Below are 16,988 nucleotides of genomic sequence, written 5' to 3'. Positions count from 1 at the left end.
TAAATAATCTACCTATTTATTTATTTATTTATTTATTTATTTGTTTATTCATTTCTTTGTCGAATCTTTGTGAGAAAAGATCTTATCAGGTGTTGATTTGAGTTTCTTGCTTCCTTCTACTTAAAAATGATCTATCTGTTTCATATCATACCTAATTTATCATATTACATATACATAGATGATCAGTTATTAGGTGACTTTTGGATTTAATTGAATTATCCTATGTCAGATTAGTGTCACGTAGAAATGATGAAAACAATCTTGACGATCTCAAGACGGTAGTCTCGTATAGGACTGGCAAATGAGCAAGTAAGTGATTGCACTATGATTGTGACGTATACTAAATACAAACAGTCAATGCGTCAAGTACATATTATACCGTTTCTTCCCCTTATGCTACATATATATACTGATATGTATGTCTAATATATCTATCCACCACCATGTACACTCTGTCCACTTAACGACACTGTCCTTTTCAAGACCTGTTGGACATTGGGTAAATCACTGGTATTCGTTCTGGTCCTCCTGATACCACTCCTTGGACCACTCGATTTGTTAGGTCTGGCAACTATTTCTCCTACTTTCTCCTCTTGATTCTGGGTCTGTACTGTGTCGGTTCCTATCTCTTCTGCTGAAGCAGTGGGTGTATCCTTTCTCTCGATCACACTTTGACCGCGCTGATCTTCCCGCACGGCCGATTCTTCATCTTTTCCACTTTCCACTCTCTCTTCATCAGCCTCCCTTGAGGTTATTCCATATTTCATATTAGCTTTTTCACGCCATCTATCACCGTATTTGTACAACAGATATAATGCAAGTGCCGCTACCCACTGTTACGTGCAAACAAGCAACCAAGTCAGCACCTAGTTCTGGTTGGTAAGAGAATGGTGGTAGCTGGAAAAGCACGACACTCACAGTTAAGATTGCACATATCGTCATTGTCCATCCCCATCCTATGGCATTGGCAATGGGCAATATACAAGCTGAAGCTGCCGCCGCGAATATATATCGGATACCTAATCAAAGCCTCAAGTCAGTCGACCTCATCGTGTTTATTACAAATATATTGGTATGATCAACTGTATAGTATATAGACGGCACGTCCACACTTACAGTTGTTCACAGCGATCACTTCTGCACTTCTAGTTTGCATGGCATCTACCAGACTGTGATTCAGCGCCGAAGATGATTAGCACACACCACGTGTATCTTACCTAGTTCGCCATAAGGCTAGTTTGATTCGTATCACTCACTAAGTATTCAACGGTGCAAAACCGAACATCAACGCTAGACCATTCAAGAATACCATGACTAGTGGAGCAGCTATCCCACCAGCTCTACAACGTAGCAACCGTAAGTCAGTGAGTTACTTCAATGATCGATATTTGGTGGCAGACAAGATGTTTGTCAGTGTACTTACCCATATTGTAATAACCATCCATAAGCCAGATTCGATAAAGGCATAATAACGCCTATACCGAATAAAGCAGATTTCAACCTATCTTCAGGTCTTCTATATCCCCTTTTAGCAATGTACTTGACCACTATCGCATCAGCCCAAGCTACATTACGCCAAAAAAAAAAAACAGATCAACCTCTATTCTTATGATCTCATATTTTCGAAAGAAAAACGAAGAAGGCAGAAGTAAGAAAGTAGGACTTACGTCCAACAATTTTTGAACCTAGTATGTTACCCGCTCCATTAGCTAGGTAAAGACATCCTGCAATTGCCAAGTTGTTGATATGGTATCTTTCTTTCTACAAATATTGAAATATTAAAAGGTCAATGAGAATCACATCAGTAGATAATATAGATGAGAATTGCAGAAGACAGACCACTTACAAAAACAGATGAAAGAGGTACCAAAACGCAATAAGTATCAATCATACCGCAACTCGATATGAACGTCTATTTTCCATGTTACAACGTGTTAGCCCTAATGGAAAGGGAAAAATAGATGACTAGATGACGTATATGAGTAACTCACAGCAACAAGGATATTTGGCCATCTCAATAATCCCAATGAAGTCAGGGGATTACAGAAATACCAGATAAACTTCTTGCCCTTTTGTTGTCTGAGTGTATCATGGGGTAAAGGCGGATGTGAAGTCTCAGGTAAGAAGAAGAACACGAGGAAGATCGACAGTGCCCCACAGCCAGCTAGGAAATATTGACATGATCGCCATCCTGCTGGAGTGTATTCTGTGAATATCCCTGCTATGGCTGGAGAGAGGGCTGGTCCTAAGAGCGTGCTACAATGTAAAAGGGACCAGCCATGAGAGGGGATTGCGAACGGAGAAAAGGAGATACACTTACACCATATAAAACGCTGACATACCCCTACTTCTCTCCGTAGGTCTAAAGATATCCCCTATACTCCCCGCTCCAACCGCGAGGAAACAAGAACTACCTATAGACGATACGGTAACTTTGAATTAGCATGGAAATCAAACTTGAACAATAGATGAGAGACATTAAAGTGTTATAAATCGACTTACCTATCCCTTGAATAACTCTTGCAGCCGTCACTCCCCCAACATTCTTACTTAACGCGACTCCAATACTAGAAACCACCATGATTGGCATCGAAGCCAGATAGACCGGTCTTCTACCGTAGAATCCTGCGTAAGGTGACCAAAAGACAGGTGCTATCCCTATGACTAGAATGAATATCGCTACGGTGTAGTTGATTACTTCGGCGGAGGTGTGGAGTTGCTCGGACATCTGAGGAATGGAAGGTAAAAATATGGAAGAAGTCATTGCTACGTCGATCAAATCGACACACATAATATCAGCATGATATCATTGCTGTATCTGAGAGGGATTGAGGCTTACGAGCGATAATGGCTGAATAGCTGACAATAAACAATATTCGATTCTTTTGTGATTTCGTGAATCGATCATATATATCTTTGGGTCTACCGTCAATCATCTCTATCTCTTCTTCTTCCTGAGTCTCTATGATTTGCTTTTCGTTTTCATTCTCGTTCTCGCTTTCATTCTGATTCTGGTTTTTATCCGTATTGACTTGTTGAGATGGAGATCGGATTATTTGGATAGAAGGCGATCTTGTAAGTCCAGCCTCGACATCAACTCCCTTCTGACCAGCCCCATAATCCCTCGGTGGTACATCCGGCAAATCACATTCTTTACCTTTTGACATGCTCATGAGAGTATTGAAGTTCTCGCCTCCTTCTTCTCCTGCAAGTGTAGATGTCGAACTCGTCGGTGTTTCTGTTATACTTGTTTCCGATCGGATCGGTATTGGTTTATCAATAGACATCGTCTGCCCTCACGTCTATATTGCAAAAAGCGAGAGGACTCCGGAATATCCACAGTAACGAAGAAGTACGCGTGCTAGCAGAAGTACAAAAGTATATACAATACTGGCAGATGAAAGAAAGTCGATGAATAGCAGCAGAAGTAACTTATACATGCGATCCCATCTCATTCCAACAAAAGTAGACATCGGGTTTGACCGAGAGTGAGTCCCACTCACCTGACACTCGGCCAACTCCGACACCAAAGTTACTGAAAATAGCACCTGCTGCATCTGCTCCTTTGCGAGTTACCGAATTACCAAAGAGTACGCGTACGGGGAGTGAGTAACTTCGTTGAATTAGTAGCGCTTAGACTCACTCATACACCACACTCGACCATGGCATTAACGTAAGTTAGACTGTGGCAGAGTGTCGGTGTACTATGCGCGATTGAGTCGTTGTGCACTTTCAGAACATTTATCCATTCATTCATTTCTTGATATTTAATTGGATCCAGTCGACAGTAATTCACAACCAAGCAAATAGCAGACAGCATATACAAGAATCCGACCAGCGGTGAAGATTTCCTCCAATCACATCCTCTTTCTGCCAAGATTCACTCCATCCCCGTGGATGCCAAAGTCTACACCAACTAGATCTTAACCCAACTGCATTCTGATTCCCTTCTTTCCCTTTTCCCATCCTTGTCCTTATAATGTGAATCTCCAATGGTCAATCTGACAGTCTTGATCTCATATCCTCTGAAGGATAATTTGATCGCTGAAGATCCATCGTCTTTAGGTGGTCTCTTCTTCTTGTCCCCACAAGACTCCTCCTCGTCGGCCTCTTCTGTAGAGGTCAAATTATGCTCCTCCGAGTGGGAATGGATCTTGAGCGTCTCGAAGTGATCTTCTAGGATGTTGACTGATTCAGCTTTGAGAACATTTAGACCGGTGCTATATCAATGCCAAATGAGTGATACGGAAAGACTGTCAGCGAGCGATTCACTGCATGCTTTGGGATCTATACAACTCCAAGACGCGGATAAATCACGGACATATCGACTCACACTTTCAAGACAGCCCTCGCATGTCCACCCAGATGTTCATACAACCTCAAAACGATGGTCTTCTTTCCGTCCGTTCTATGAGACGAGAAATCATCGTCTTCTCCTCGCTTGATAGTCTCGAGCATCACATTAGACGCGTTCTGAAGTTTGAACGGACATTGTAAAGCCAGTGGTTCAAGCGCAATATCAACAGGGTCTTTCGAGTATCGCACTATATCGGGACATGACATATCGTCAGCCATAAATCTACGTACCAAGGGAAGTGCTTCACTCACGTCTCATAGGAGTATTGAAGGCATACGCGACTTTAGCCACGTCACTCTCGATGAAAGTACCTTTATGAGGGTAAATCGCAAATGAGAATGAATGAGTGCCCATATCGCAGTCTGCATCGGGCTGGGTGGGTGCCCGGAGTAAAGATAGTCGCATGATGTTACCTTGGGTAGCACTATTTGGATGTTCCAATCTAAACCAGGTTCTGTATCGGACTACATGACTATGAAGCTACTCACTATCCGTACTTGCAGTCATTCAGAATAGCTACACCATACCCATACTGATATAATTCGTTAGCTAAATACCCCTACTCTCGAAATCATGCCAGCTCACCTCGGATAGATCAGCGAATTTATGTCCACAAACTTCGAACCTATCGTTTACTTCAGCTATCTGCACTTCACCGCTAATCGATATGAACAGCTCACTTGGCAGCATCCCAACTTGTGTTTCTATGAGTAGGTCTCGCAACCGTTCCGAATTGAGTATCGTAAGTAGCAAAGTCAGAGTAGATGTCAAGTGGAAGTTCGACTGTTAAATGAAACTTGCGTCAGCTTGCCGCTTCGGACATCACACGTTTGTAGTGGCTAGCTTACACTTCAAGAATTGATGTTTCTCTCGCCAGTCGCTGTCGATTCATTTAATTTGTTATCATCAATGACTTTACCAAGATTGAGACTCACATGACAGCATCAAATCGGATCATACTTCTTGCATCAGCTCTGAGAGAGGCAGGAATGGCGTCCATTGAGATCTACATATCCACATATCGCACATCTCAGCTTTCCCATCCCATGATGATAAGTAGCGGTGTAAGCCATAAACTCACGTTGACTTCAATGCGACTTTGACCGATTTGCAGACTAGCTCCAACAATTGCTCGCAGCGGTCCTTCTTCTTTGATATGCACGGACTCGAACTTTAGATGAGTTTGTTTCTCAAGATGAAATTCGTCAACATCCCTAGAAGACGCACACGATCAGTCTCCCGGGTACTACTTGTATTGCGATTTGCGCCATAGCTAAGTCAATAGAGCTCACCATGCACTAAGTAGGATAGCAAACAAGAAGCCTTAATCAGTACGATCATTCATGGCTCAATCTTGGCAATAGAAATGACTCACTCCCAGTAATTTGGATGATCTTCCATAATCACCAAACCACCAGTCTGACCATGGGGTATAAGTTCCTTACTATACGTTACAAGGCTGTTAGCAGCTTCGACTCTATCAAACTTACCGCCAGTCAACTCACTCCAAGGCTTTATCATAGATACTGGTGATTCTCCCATTCTCAATCTTCATTGACAATACACTATTGGCCATGATGAAGAGATCATCCTTCTCCTTAGTGACTGTTAATGATGAGATCAGCCGATGCGCAATTAGGGGCTACCCATGCCAGAAGCTCACCTTGGACTCTAGGGTTAGCGTACAGTCCTCTAGGGTTAGCCATCATCAAATCCCCATGACCATTCTCATCGTTCTTCGTAGCTACCAGCATATAACCTGTCTGACCATCTTTACTAATTTGAGCTGATTTCGATTCAATCTGCGTATGGGCGCTGATAGGAGCACTCATGACTTCCTGTCGGGGATAGTCAGGTATATTGTTGACAGCGAAGATCGGTCCAGCGATCTTAGTTGGTTCTTCGGCTGAGATCGGGAAAGACGAGTGATAGATTATCGAGTAAGCTTCATTGATCACGGCATGGATAGACGATTGAATCGAAGCGTATTTCTTCTCGGCGTCTTCGTAGATCTAAATAGTTCTCCTTGTTATCAGTATTGATACGCTCTTCAATAATAAAACAGGATTGCACGCATCTGAAAATTGATGATTTGAACGGTACGACAGGTGAAAGTGATACGTACCATAGCGATACCACTTCCAGGCAAAACATCATGGAATTGACATAATAATAGATCTTCCCATGCAGCATCAAGTTGCTGTTCTCATCTCGTCAGCTTTGGTTATCGCGATCGCCATCGTAATACAGCTAACTTACCTTCTTTGGGTAATCATAATCCGGGTCGATCAGACTAGCGATCGTAGCCGCATACTCAGCTTCTCGCATGAGGATCTCACTCTTCCTATTGCCTTTCTTGATCGATGCGTGCGAAGTATATGTTCCTCTACACGGCCCAAAGCAAACCAAGTCAGCTTGCATTGACCTTAGATGAAGTGATAACTGACCTGTGAAGTTCAAAGTACAGTTCTCCTCTCCAGTAAGGTAATCTCGTGCCGTTCTCAGTTTCTTTCCTGACCGAGTCATAGAACTCGTCGAAACTTCCTCCCATCTTTACGAGAGGTAATTGACCACCGGCATCGGATCGTTTACCTATCGCTCGTGCTCTTCGGAGCTTTTCGAGCATTGGTGGAGTAGGTCCACCACCTCCATCCCCATTACCGAAGAGTAGGAGCGATTGAGCTGGTACTGGGATTAGCATGAGATATGGCTAAGAAGGATGCTATCTGACATACAGCTAACATCCAGGTTCTTATGTCCTGTCATACCTCTTCTGATGTCTCCGATATCGCACCTGGTACAATTCCGATGGTCAGCTTTGATCGCCCTTGACGCTTCCTAGCTGACTGAACGATACTTACTGACTGTTATAATTATCCACCGGAGTCATATGGGTAAGCACTTGTGATCCATCTAAACCGACCCAATTGAAGGTAGTATGTGGGAAGTTATTACTACAGCGATTCTCATGAGCTTAATTTGAATCACCTTCATGTAGCTTACATCGAATTCCAAGATAGTTTCTGCGTAAAGAAATTAGGTGCACCTGCTTGTCGAGAGATCTGAGGCAATTGACTAGAATAACCGACTATCACAGCAAGAGCTATCGTCAGCCTCGTCGTTCAAGCCAATGAGAATGGCAGAGAGCTAACAAGTATCAGGTAGTACGAAAGTCTTCGCCCTGAACCCAAATCTACTTTCATAGTATCTCTGACCGTACAAGAATTGTCGGACCAGAGCCTCGCCGGAGGGCATGTTCGTATCCATTTCTACCCAAGTTGCACCCAGCGGTTGGAAGGACCCTTCTGATACTTTGCTTTTGATCCTTGCAAATAAAGTGGGATATAGCTCTTCGGTCCATTTGAATTGTTGAGCTTGGGTCGCGGAGAATCGATGTTCGGGATATCGATCGATCAAGTCGCATTGGGTTGACCAAGATCGAGCGGACTTCTGTTGAGTGACAGAGAAGGGCCAGAGCCAAGCTGTGTCAATGTGACTAAGGGGGAAATGAAGAGTGTTAGTATTCAAATCCTGAGGCATCTCACAGGTAGAAAACAGCAAGGGCGAATAGGATGAAAGCTATATAACTGTGGGACAGCCATAAAGGGTGAAGCAATCATATAAGATGGGCTGAGGTGGAGAGGTGGAGGACGATCGAGACATAGAGATCATGAAAGTGCAGGGCAGAGACTAAGATAGCTCACCAATGACCAATGCCCCACAATGTCCCTTTCTGCTTCTCAGCATCTTCACTCTCTTTTCCAACTTGTTTCTCCCACTCTTTCCCTAGAATCTCTTCTGCCAATTTCCTGCATTTCCCAACACTCTCTAGACTACCTCTCTTGAAAACATTCATGATCTCGTTGGCGACGTATAGCGAATGCTTGGACAGGGGCGAATCATCAGGTAAGGTATTGTAGACTTGATGGATCGCGTTGAAATCCCACATCAACCTCCAAGCTTCCATATTCGGTACGACCAGATCCGCCGAGTTCAATCTGTAAAATCGATTGGAATCGGGTGGATCCATATCGTTAATACCGAACATCCCATTACAGCTCGCTTCGATATAGAGATGTCCTACTCCCGCATCCCTCATTTCGGGAGGGATAATGAATTCTACTCGTCGATCACCACCAAATCCACCTGTCAATCCATGGATTGGATCTCCTTCAACCGTGTAGACCATAGCTTCGCCCGAACAATCGAATTCGAGTTGAGCTCTTTCGTACGCTGACCACTCCGATGGGATGTGTATAGTAATGCGGAACCAGTGGTTGGACCATGATGGACCAAATTCTTCACCTTTATGAGCGATCCGATAGTTCTGGCGCTTGGCCTCTTCGAAAGACGGCTTGGATCGGTTGGGCGCGGACCATACTTCTAGCTTCACGTGTTTGGAATCATCTAGCCGATGGGCGAAGAGGAGGGAAGAGAGATTGTAATCTGCATAATGACCTCCCTAAAAATGTTTATCATGGTCAGCTCTGCTTGGCTTGGCGAACAAAGGAGTATAGTGTCTGGGGAGACAGTGGATAACACTTACAATAAATTGGTCTAAACGACCGTGGGTAGATCCGAGGTGCTTATATTCTACATTATCAGAGATCATCAGCTCATACTACCAGGTGAAGCCCGGATCGCGATCAATGGGCAGAGGTTGCACTCACTAGCCTCGTTGGTCCTTTGCGGATATCCGCTGGGTCTGCGGGATGTCGTGTCGTATGTACTCATCCTGGCAGTATGCTCACAGGTGAAGGCCCGACACAGATTGGAATAGCAAGGTGACTATGTCTGTTGTGATGAGGAGGATGAGGGGAATGAGGATGAAGATCAGAGTGTGAGCGATGCGTTGTGTAGTTGACTATCATCTGATCCACCGTACCACTGTGTACTGTGTCATCTTGATCGGCCTAAAGCGAACCGGAGGTCATAGCACACCTACTGTGGAGTCAGGGTCATTGCACGTGGGACAATTGCGGGGTAACAACGGTGGCAATCAAGCTCATCCAAGCGATTATATTTCAAACGTATCCCTAGGTCACCACGATACATGTGGTTTCATCCACTGCTCACAAGATTTCACCTTGACACAGACCTAGACCACCAAGTATAACCCTCAGGATCGAATCAATCACTATCACCATCTCTTCTCACACAAGAGCCAATGCCAAAACACCTGCCGACTTTCAAGCACCTCCTTCACTCATCTCAGCAAACCCAGAAGACAGACACCAAATCAGAAAAATCCGTCAACGACTTACTCTCTTCATCTCGGAACTCGAGACCTAGGGATGTACCACCCCATCTCAATGGGACCAGTACTAGTGAAAGAGTATGGGCACCATCTCCTATCGCTTCTACTAGTAGGTCGAGTGGGATAGGGGGTTTGGTGGAGGTTGAGAATGGTGGGGTACATCCGTAAGTTTGCCTTCTATCATCGACACGGCCTAACATTTGTAGAATTGTGCTTTGAGAGACTCTCTGAGTAGGCTGATGCTGATCGCTTCGAATCACTGAAGCGCCGAGATCCTCCGCCGTAACAATATAGCTCATCGTCAAGCATCTCGATCAGTAGCTGGTCCAGCTCCACCACCTTCCTGGCGACCATCTCAATCCTCATCATCTACTACAGATATAGCTCCGAGTCACGCCCATGCTACAAAGTCTTCTCAACCAATCACTACTTGGCAGCTCAAATCATCTACATCACTGCTGCGCAATAGTCCTACGACGCAGTCGAATACTTTGGTGGAACACTGCCTCAGAACCGTATTAAGGTATCTAGAAGACGATCAGCCGATCCTTTACTCCCCGGAGGAAGGCAATCCGGATGAACCGGAAGAATCATATACTCTGGGACGAATACTTCGCGAACAAACACCATATCTCTCCCTACACCTAAAATCATCATTGCTCCACACAGCTTCTCTCTTACCTTCCACCAGTCAACATAGGTTATCAGATAAGTCTATCTTAGCTATATCATCTGATCCTCCGCCAGATCCACCGAGCCTAACGTTCGGTGACGGAATACTAGAATCTGATAAACAAAATCAAAATGATGGAAATGACTGGGATTCTCCCTCAATATCTGAACCTACCATGGCCCACCTCTCACTAACTCTCCATGCGTCGCCCCAATCCATTCTCCCGCGAATACCCAATCTCAGCTCGATCACATCCCTAAATTTGGGATATAGCACATTACCATCAGATCTAGACAGGCTTGTATCCGTCTTACCTACAGGATTGAGGGAATTATCCCTAGTGGGAATCAGGCTCGGAGGAAAAGGGTTCAGCGAAGATGGACTAAGAAGGGGGTTTGGTACGCTAGGCAGGAAATTGATAGTTTTGAAGGTGTGTCTTCCAGCTCTGGCCGTATGGCACACATGACGGTGATTTATAAGCTAATGGAATATTTGAATAGATTTTGGACCTGTCGTTCCCTCGAATCGAGCTCACACCTAAGATCTTGGAAGGGCTGTTGATACCCGGGAAGACCAAATTACCTTCATTAAGAGTGTTAGGATTAAGAGGGCTGAAGGAATATGGAGGTAGCTTGGATGAATCAGTCGTTGATGGTATAACGGAATGCGGCAATGGAGGAACAGATTACGGTGAAGGTGTGGGTAAAATGAAGAAAGAAGTGGTAAGTCTGTTCAGGAATAGTGGAAGGAGTAAATACGTCGAATTGATCTGGTGAGGTACCGAAAATACACAAATACACCAATAACTCCAAGGGAAATGCGTTCAGGTATATTCCCACTCGAAAATATATCATTGTATCTTTGTATCTTCGATATCAGTCATCCTATCTCATACAATACTTATACATACAGTAGTAATAATGCCTTGTACAACTGGATCGTGTCCTTCCATGTATACCTATCATCCAATCACCTATCTCCCTCTGCACCCTCCGCAAGCTCTCGATCGTGTCTGGACATGATCTTCCCCAAAGGCTCACGAACACTTCTCCACCTTCTCTCCCCATCATCACTTCCCCTCGCTCCGTCTGAAGCATGTACTATATTATTCAGATGACCTCCATGACCTTGCATCCTATCAACAAGCAGCGCTTCAGGTGATCTGCCTCCATCTTCAAGTTGACGTAATCTACCTTCTTCTAAAGTCTTCAAAGCTAATTCTTCACTTTCTCTCGATCTCACTCTCATCATACTTGATCTCCCTTTCTGGGGATCTTGATCTCCTTCCTTTAGTTCGGGATCAGGCTTGACAAAGTATCGCTGAGGGTTCCACCAATATACTGGATATCTCCTTCGTCCCAAATTGTTGATCAACAATGCCCATCCGATGAGTAAGAGTGCAGAGCATAATACGATCGGGATGTAATTCCATGATAAATTTATGACCGATGGGTCCGTAGCAGCTGCTAGGGCAGTCGCACCTGCTCTGTTATAAGAGAATTGATTAGCAAGGTGATGAATGGAATAAATCCGAAAATCAAAACTCACGGTGGATGTACCATACCCAACATGGAGGTAATCAACATAGTGACAGCCACTGCCAATCCCCCGTTCACAAAACTCCTTCCATTGAACCTCCCATTACTCTCTAGACTATCCATATATTCATCTTTCCCAGTTAAGGTAAACAACTTGGTCAGAGCAATACCTATGATAGCACCGATCAAATTCCCCAAAATATGATTTCTAGGTTGAGCTAAGGGACTTTCGATAACTCCAAATAAGAGTATACAAGCTGCACCGAATGATCCTACGATCACCGGCGAACCATATACCTCTCTAAATACCGTGTTGGTTGAACAGATAGCTTCTACCAGTAAGATACCGACGAATGACCCGACAAAGCTAAATAACCATATTTCATATTTCAACGATATGTGCTGTAACCACATGAAAGGTGGGATGGGAAGAGGTTCGTATGGCGGTACGGCACCTGGAGGACGATAGCCTATGAATCGTGACGCGATCAAAGGAAGACGTGAGCGATAATCCTCTGCAAGCTGTATTCGTACTTGGGATGGAGGAGGGGACGGTGATGTTGATTTCGCACGTGTGTGTGTACGTGTACGTGATTTCGAGCTTGAGCGGGCTTTCGACCGTGATCTCGATCTTGATCCTTTTCCGTGGATGTTTGGACTAGGTGAAGGTCTGACAGTAGATTGAGAAGCGGACCATCCTCTGGAAGTTGCATTGCCTGGTGTGGTATCGAACCGAGTCTGACGTTCGGAACGGGCTGGTCGATCTTCCATCCCACCTGAACAGAGCACTGCGCATACACGAGGAGGACCTTAGCTTAGCAGTTGACTATCGTATGTTCGACCAGTCCAATGGGATGTGATGCAGTTGGCATTGGTGAGATGTGATTCAACGTTGGTTCGAGTGGTTCGCTTAGATCGCTTAACATTGGATTGTGCCATATCCGGAATATCCGGAATATCCGGCAGACCGGGTCCTCCTTCAGTCTCGGATCGCTTTGCTTGGAAGTGAGGACCAACATACTGCGACAACGGATTCAAGTATCAACGATACTGTGGCTCAAGAAGTCAGTCGTATAATATGCATTATTACCTACGCAGTGGACCGTATAACCCATGTACATAGTGGAGGATGTCGATATAACTGTATATGGGTAATCTTGGAGCACCAAGAATCGCCAAACTGGGGATTTGGCGTCAGATCCGGTAATATTGAGTAAATGACGTCAGCCTAATAGTAGTCGAATTGGGATATGTCTGTGTCGGCCGATTGCTCATCGTAGGTGAGGGAGGTAGGAAGATCGCCGGGACAGTCAAATGGTAGACATCTGCGTACCAGAAGGGAAGAAGAGTAAGTCAAAGCAGCTCATCTCGCGGAGAGAAATCTTAATGAGAAAGTTGATTGCGTGGCAAATCTATCCTTGTGAAGTAGTAGGTTGATTAGGACGCTACTGAAAGTGTAGACGTATTCAAACAAGCTAGACCCATTATCTTGGGTATGAACCCACTAACAATTAGCGTAACTAGCGTACTTGCGATATTGTACTTGAGCTGCAAATGGAAAGCGAAGAGGAAGACGATGGGAGCAACTCTATTCAGACCATGTCAGTAAACGAGATTAAATGATCTTCGACCGAACCGTTCGTCCTGCCCTTGATCGCCGACCATCTTGGGTAAATTCAAATGAAACATGAGGAGCTGCATGCAAGTTACAATGCGTTGCGCAATACAGAAGCGAAATCAACTATCTTTCGACCCTCGAAAAAGGAAAAATTCACCTCTGAGTCCGGAATCAAATGACAAACTCGTATCAGATAACGCCAAAATCGGCCGATAAACACACTCGACGACTAGCTATGGGTATCGTGCCAAGATCTCAAAGTTAATTTCGGAGATACAATAACCAGATGGAGTGGAGTCATTTTCCTGACGTCGAAAAATTTGTAAAACCAAATAAAACAGAACACTTCTAGCCTCCCTTCTGCTTTAGGGTTCTCATCCTTCTCACGTCGTGCCTTCAAAATTTTTATCTGATAAACGAAGATGACCAAATGGCTCCATGGAAGGGGGCTTTTTTTTCTTTTCTCCCTAAAAGGTACATATAAATGAAGTGATCTTCTTCAGCATCATACTTGGTTCAGTTCCTTTTCTTCTTCTTCTTCTTTTGTATATCGTCTTGACAGATTCTACGGTTACCATACCGATCCACTTTGATCTTTTGATCTAATCCAAAGTATTGGTCATCAAGATGAATCCCAACAAATCTCCAGATCCTTTATACCCGGATTTAGAAGTTACCAAAGAGCTTGAAAAGCAAGGTGACAATGCGACCGCTTTCGGTGACAAATCACCAGGTGTAAGGAGAATCGAAATCATCGCTTCTTGCTTTACCACTTGGCATAGATGGGTTTTGTTCATTTCCGTTTTCCTAGTTGCTTGTAAGTCATCCTCCACTAAGCATATGAGCGGTCCCCTGATATACGTTTCATCCGCTTTTCAGATAGTTACGGTTTAGATGGTACGGTCCGATACACCTATCAAGCTACCGCTTTGTCCGAATTGGGTACTTCATCGCAAATCTCCACTGTGACAGTGGTTAGATCAGTCGTAGCTGCTGCTGCGCAACCCGCTTACGCGAAGATCTCCGATTACTTCGGTCGTATCAGTATTTTGTTTATCAGTGTGGTTTTCTATGCTATCGGTATGTCACACGCACGTCTGACGCTCTCATTCCCCACCAATTTGAGGTTGATCATTCACTCTTGAACAGGTACAATCGTTCAAGCTACTTCTCATAACCTCTCTGCGTTCTCCGGCGGCGCAGTCCTGTACCAATTTGGTTATACTGGTGTAATGCGTGAGTCCTTTCAGACCACTTGCAATAGGCCTTCAAGGCGGATATGCTAATTGAATGGACCGTTCAGTCCTCGTTGAGGTGTTGATCGCCGATGTCACCTCACTCCGATCTCGTTTATTCTTCAGTTACATCCCCGCCATGCCATTCATCATCAACGCATGGGTATCTGGTAACGTCGCATCGTCTGTGCTGGAAGCTACGACCTGGGGATGGGGTATCGGTGAGCCGTCTCATGACCCACATATATAGCAATTAACGAAGCTGATTACCTGTTTACACATAGGGATGTGGGCGATCATTTTCCCAGCTATGGCCATCCCCTTACTCGGCTCACTGGTAGAAGCAGAATGGAGAGCAAATCGTAAAGGCCTGTTAGACGAGATTCCTTCGCCTCTCAAGACACTCGCCCAACCATCTCTATGGGTGGAGATCTTCTGGCAAGTCGATATCATCGGTTTGATCCTCCTCGCAGCTACATTCGCTTTGATCCTCGTCCCCTTCACCTTGGCTGGAGGTACAAGTAACATTTGGAAGGCTGCTCATATCATCGCTCCTTTGGTCGTTGGATTTGTAGTGGCCCTACCGGCTTTCATCATCTGGGAAACCAAGATTGCCAAACACCCCGCTGTCCCATTCAGACTGTTCAAAGATACTCGAATGGTGCTAGCGCCAATCTGTATTGCGATGCTACTCAATACCGCTTGGTACACCCAGGGTGATTACTTGTATTACACACTCACCTTGGCTTTCGATCGGTAAGTCAATCCTTTCACATGTCCCAGTCAATTTGATCGAACGATAGATGCTGAACAAGTTCATACCGTACAGAGATGTCACGTCTGCCACCCGAGTCCAAAATATCTATTCGTTCTGTTCGGTGGTCGTCGGTGTCGCCTTGGGGTTAGTGATCAGACGTGTCAGAAGATTGAAATGGTTCATCGTCGCCGGTACTCTCCTCTTCGTACTTGCCTTTGGTCTCTTGATCAGATACCGAGGTGGTTTCTCCGCACATGATTTCGCCGGTTTGGTCGGTGCGGAAGTTGTATTGGGTATCGCAGGTGGGTCATATGCAGCCAAACTAACATCTTGCCATAATACTGACTTAGTTTGCGATTGTAGGTGGTCTGTTCCCATACCCTACTCAAGTCATGATTCAATCTGCCGTACAGCACGAGCGAACAGCCACTGTAACTTCGTTGTATCTCGCTTCTTACTCGATTGGAAGTGCTCTTGGGTGAGTCAACACCTTTGCTCCATACTATCAATGCTGATTGACAAATAATCGTTGTTGGGTCGTAGTAACACAATTGCCTCAGCGATTTGGAACAACAGTCTCCCCAAACACTTGCTGAATGCCTTTACCCGATACGGCATAGCAGACGCATCGACTATGGCCGCCTCTGTCTTTGCGAGTCCCTTGGCTTTGGTAGCGGAGTATCCACCTGGTACCCCAGAAAGAGAAGCTGCCAGTGAAGCCTACCGCGAAGTCCAAAGATACCTTACCATCACAGGTATCTGTATCTCCTCATTATTGGTGTTCGCATCATTATGTCTCCGAAACCCAAGATTAGGCGATCAACAGAGTTTACCAGATGCCGAAGGATTCCAAGTTCCCGTTCTTACTAAGGAGAAGACTCAACACGACCATTCGCCCACTAGGACTGCTGTTGAGAATGACTTGGTCTCACATGGCAATGTTCCAGACGGTTATGATCCGGGAAGCATGGAGGCTGACAGGAACAGATCTACCAAGATTATGGCGAATAAGGTATAGAGGGATCTATGGCATGACCATAAGATAACCTGATTTGCATCTTGTCGAGGTGCAAGCGGTGGGAGAGAGCACTACAGAATCAAATGGGATACTCCTCGCTCGTAGCTACATAACCTATAATATTAATCAATAACAGTGAAAAAACAAAGTAGATAGACAGATAATCCAAGTACCAAGTATGCAAAGTAACGTTCGCGCACAGACCAGATCTCCTGCAGCCACTGACAACATAGACCGGCGATCTCCGCTTTCCTGTGTGGGCGAGGTTACGTTGTTTTTCCCATCGAAGCGTTCCCGCATGTCGCTTTTACCCTTAACTTCATACCACCACCTCGTCATCCTACTTTTTGCATCTACAGTATGTGCAGCGTATCCCCAACATCGCTTTCAGGTCATGAGAAACTATATGGCATCTAGTCGTAATCATCGTCCTCCCGCTCTTCCGGGTCATCAGCTCTAACCCTCAATTGTGAAACAAAGTGTATGGTATGAATATTTCGTACATCCTTGATATACATACTTTATTTTTCCCGTA

At 44.8% G+C, this 16,988-nt stretch overlaps 5 protein-coding genes across 5 annotated transcripts; 2 read left to right on the top strand and 3 right to left on the bottom strand.

Moving 5' to 3' along the window:
* Positions 1-431: 431 nt before the first annotated feature.
* L199_001279 (uncharacterized protein) lies at positions 432-3,287 on the bottom strand (the record flags this gene model as incomplete). Its single annotated transcript, XM_064887034.1, has 11 exons — positions 432-833; positions 919-1,019; positions 1,117-1,169; positions 1,257-1,340; positions 1,424-1,565; positions 1,668-1,761; positions 1,847-1,912; positions 1,992-2,256; positions 2,321-2,414; positions 2,503-2,766; positions 2,840-3,287. The coding sequence occupies 11 exons, from the start codon at positions 3,285-3,287 to the stop codon at positions 432-434; spliced, it is 2,013 nt and encodes a 670-aa protein (XP_064743106.1).
* A 629-nt stretch (positions 3,288-3,916) lies between these two features.
* Positions 3,917-9,091, bottom strand: L199_001278 (uncharacterized protein; the record flags this gene model as incomplete). The annotated part of the gene is made up of 22 exons (XM_064887033.1): positions 3,917-4,220; positions 4,334-4,544; positions 4,609-4,781; positions 4,846-4,889; positions 4,943-4,982; positions 5,038-5,140; positions 5,206-5,237; positions 5,293-5,363; positions 5,439-5,571; positions 5,733-5,801; positions 5,863-5,962; positions 6,021-6,369; positions 6,483-6,557; positions 6,617-6,743; positions 6,805-7,045; positions 7,093-7,151; positions 7,219-7,311; positions 7,361-7,445; positions 7,510-7,853; positions 8,062-8,819; positions 8,904-8,950; positions 9,028-9,091. The coding sequence occupies 22 exons, from the start codon at positions 9,089-9,091 to the stop codon at positions 3,917-3,919; spliced, it is 3,522 nt and encodes a 1,173-aa protein (XP_064743105.1).
* A 433-nt stretch (positions 9,092-9,524) lies between these two features.
* Positions 9,525-11,063, top strand: L199_001277 (uncharacterized protein; the record flags this gene model as incomplete). Its single annotated transcript, XM_064887032.1, has 3 exons — positions 9,525-9,778; positions 9,880-10,717; positions 10,788-11,063. 3 exons carry the CDS (start codon positions 9,525-9,527, stop codon positions 11,061-11,063), a joined length of 1,368 nt encoding a protein of 455 aa, XP_064743104.1.
* A 193-nt stretch (positions 11,064-11,256) lies between these two features.
* L199_001276 (uncharacterized protein) lies at positions 11,257-12,596 on the bottom strand (the record flags this gene model as incomplete). The annotated part of the gene is made up of 2 exons (XM_064887031.1): positions 11,257-11,773; positions 11,836-12,596. 2 exons carry the CDS (start codon positions 12,594-12,596, stop codon positions 11,257-11,259), a joined length of 1,278 nt encoding a protein of 425 aa, XP_064743103.1.
* A 1,474-nt stretch (positions 12,597-14,070) lies between these two features.
* On the top strand, positions 14,071-16,453 carry L199_001275 (uncharacterized protein; the record flags this gene model as incomplete). Its single annotated transcript, XM_064887030.1, has 8 exons — positions 14,071-14,260; positions 14,323-14,523; positions 14,593-14,679; positions 14,747-14,899; positions 14,963-15,434; positions 15,508-15,737; positions 15,799-15,913; positions 15,979-16,453. The coding sequence occupies 8 exons, from the start codon at positions 14,071-14,073 to the stop codon at positions 16,451-16,453; spliced, it is 1,923 nt and encodes a 640-aa protein (XP_064743102.1).
* Positions 16,454-16,988: the final 535 nt, after the last annotated feature.

The sequence above is a fragment of the Kwoniella botswanensis genome, chromosome 1 (genome assembly GCF_036426115.1).
Source record: "Kwoniella botswanensis chromosome 1, complete sequence".
Classification (NCBI taxonomy): Eukaryota; Fungi; Basidiomycota; class Tremellomycetes; order Tremellales; family Cryptococcaceae; genus Kwoniella; species Kwoniella botswanensis.
The sequence above is the reverse complement of the archived record's forward strand: the minus strand, read 5'-3'. Positions and strand labels throughout refer to the sequence as shown.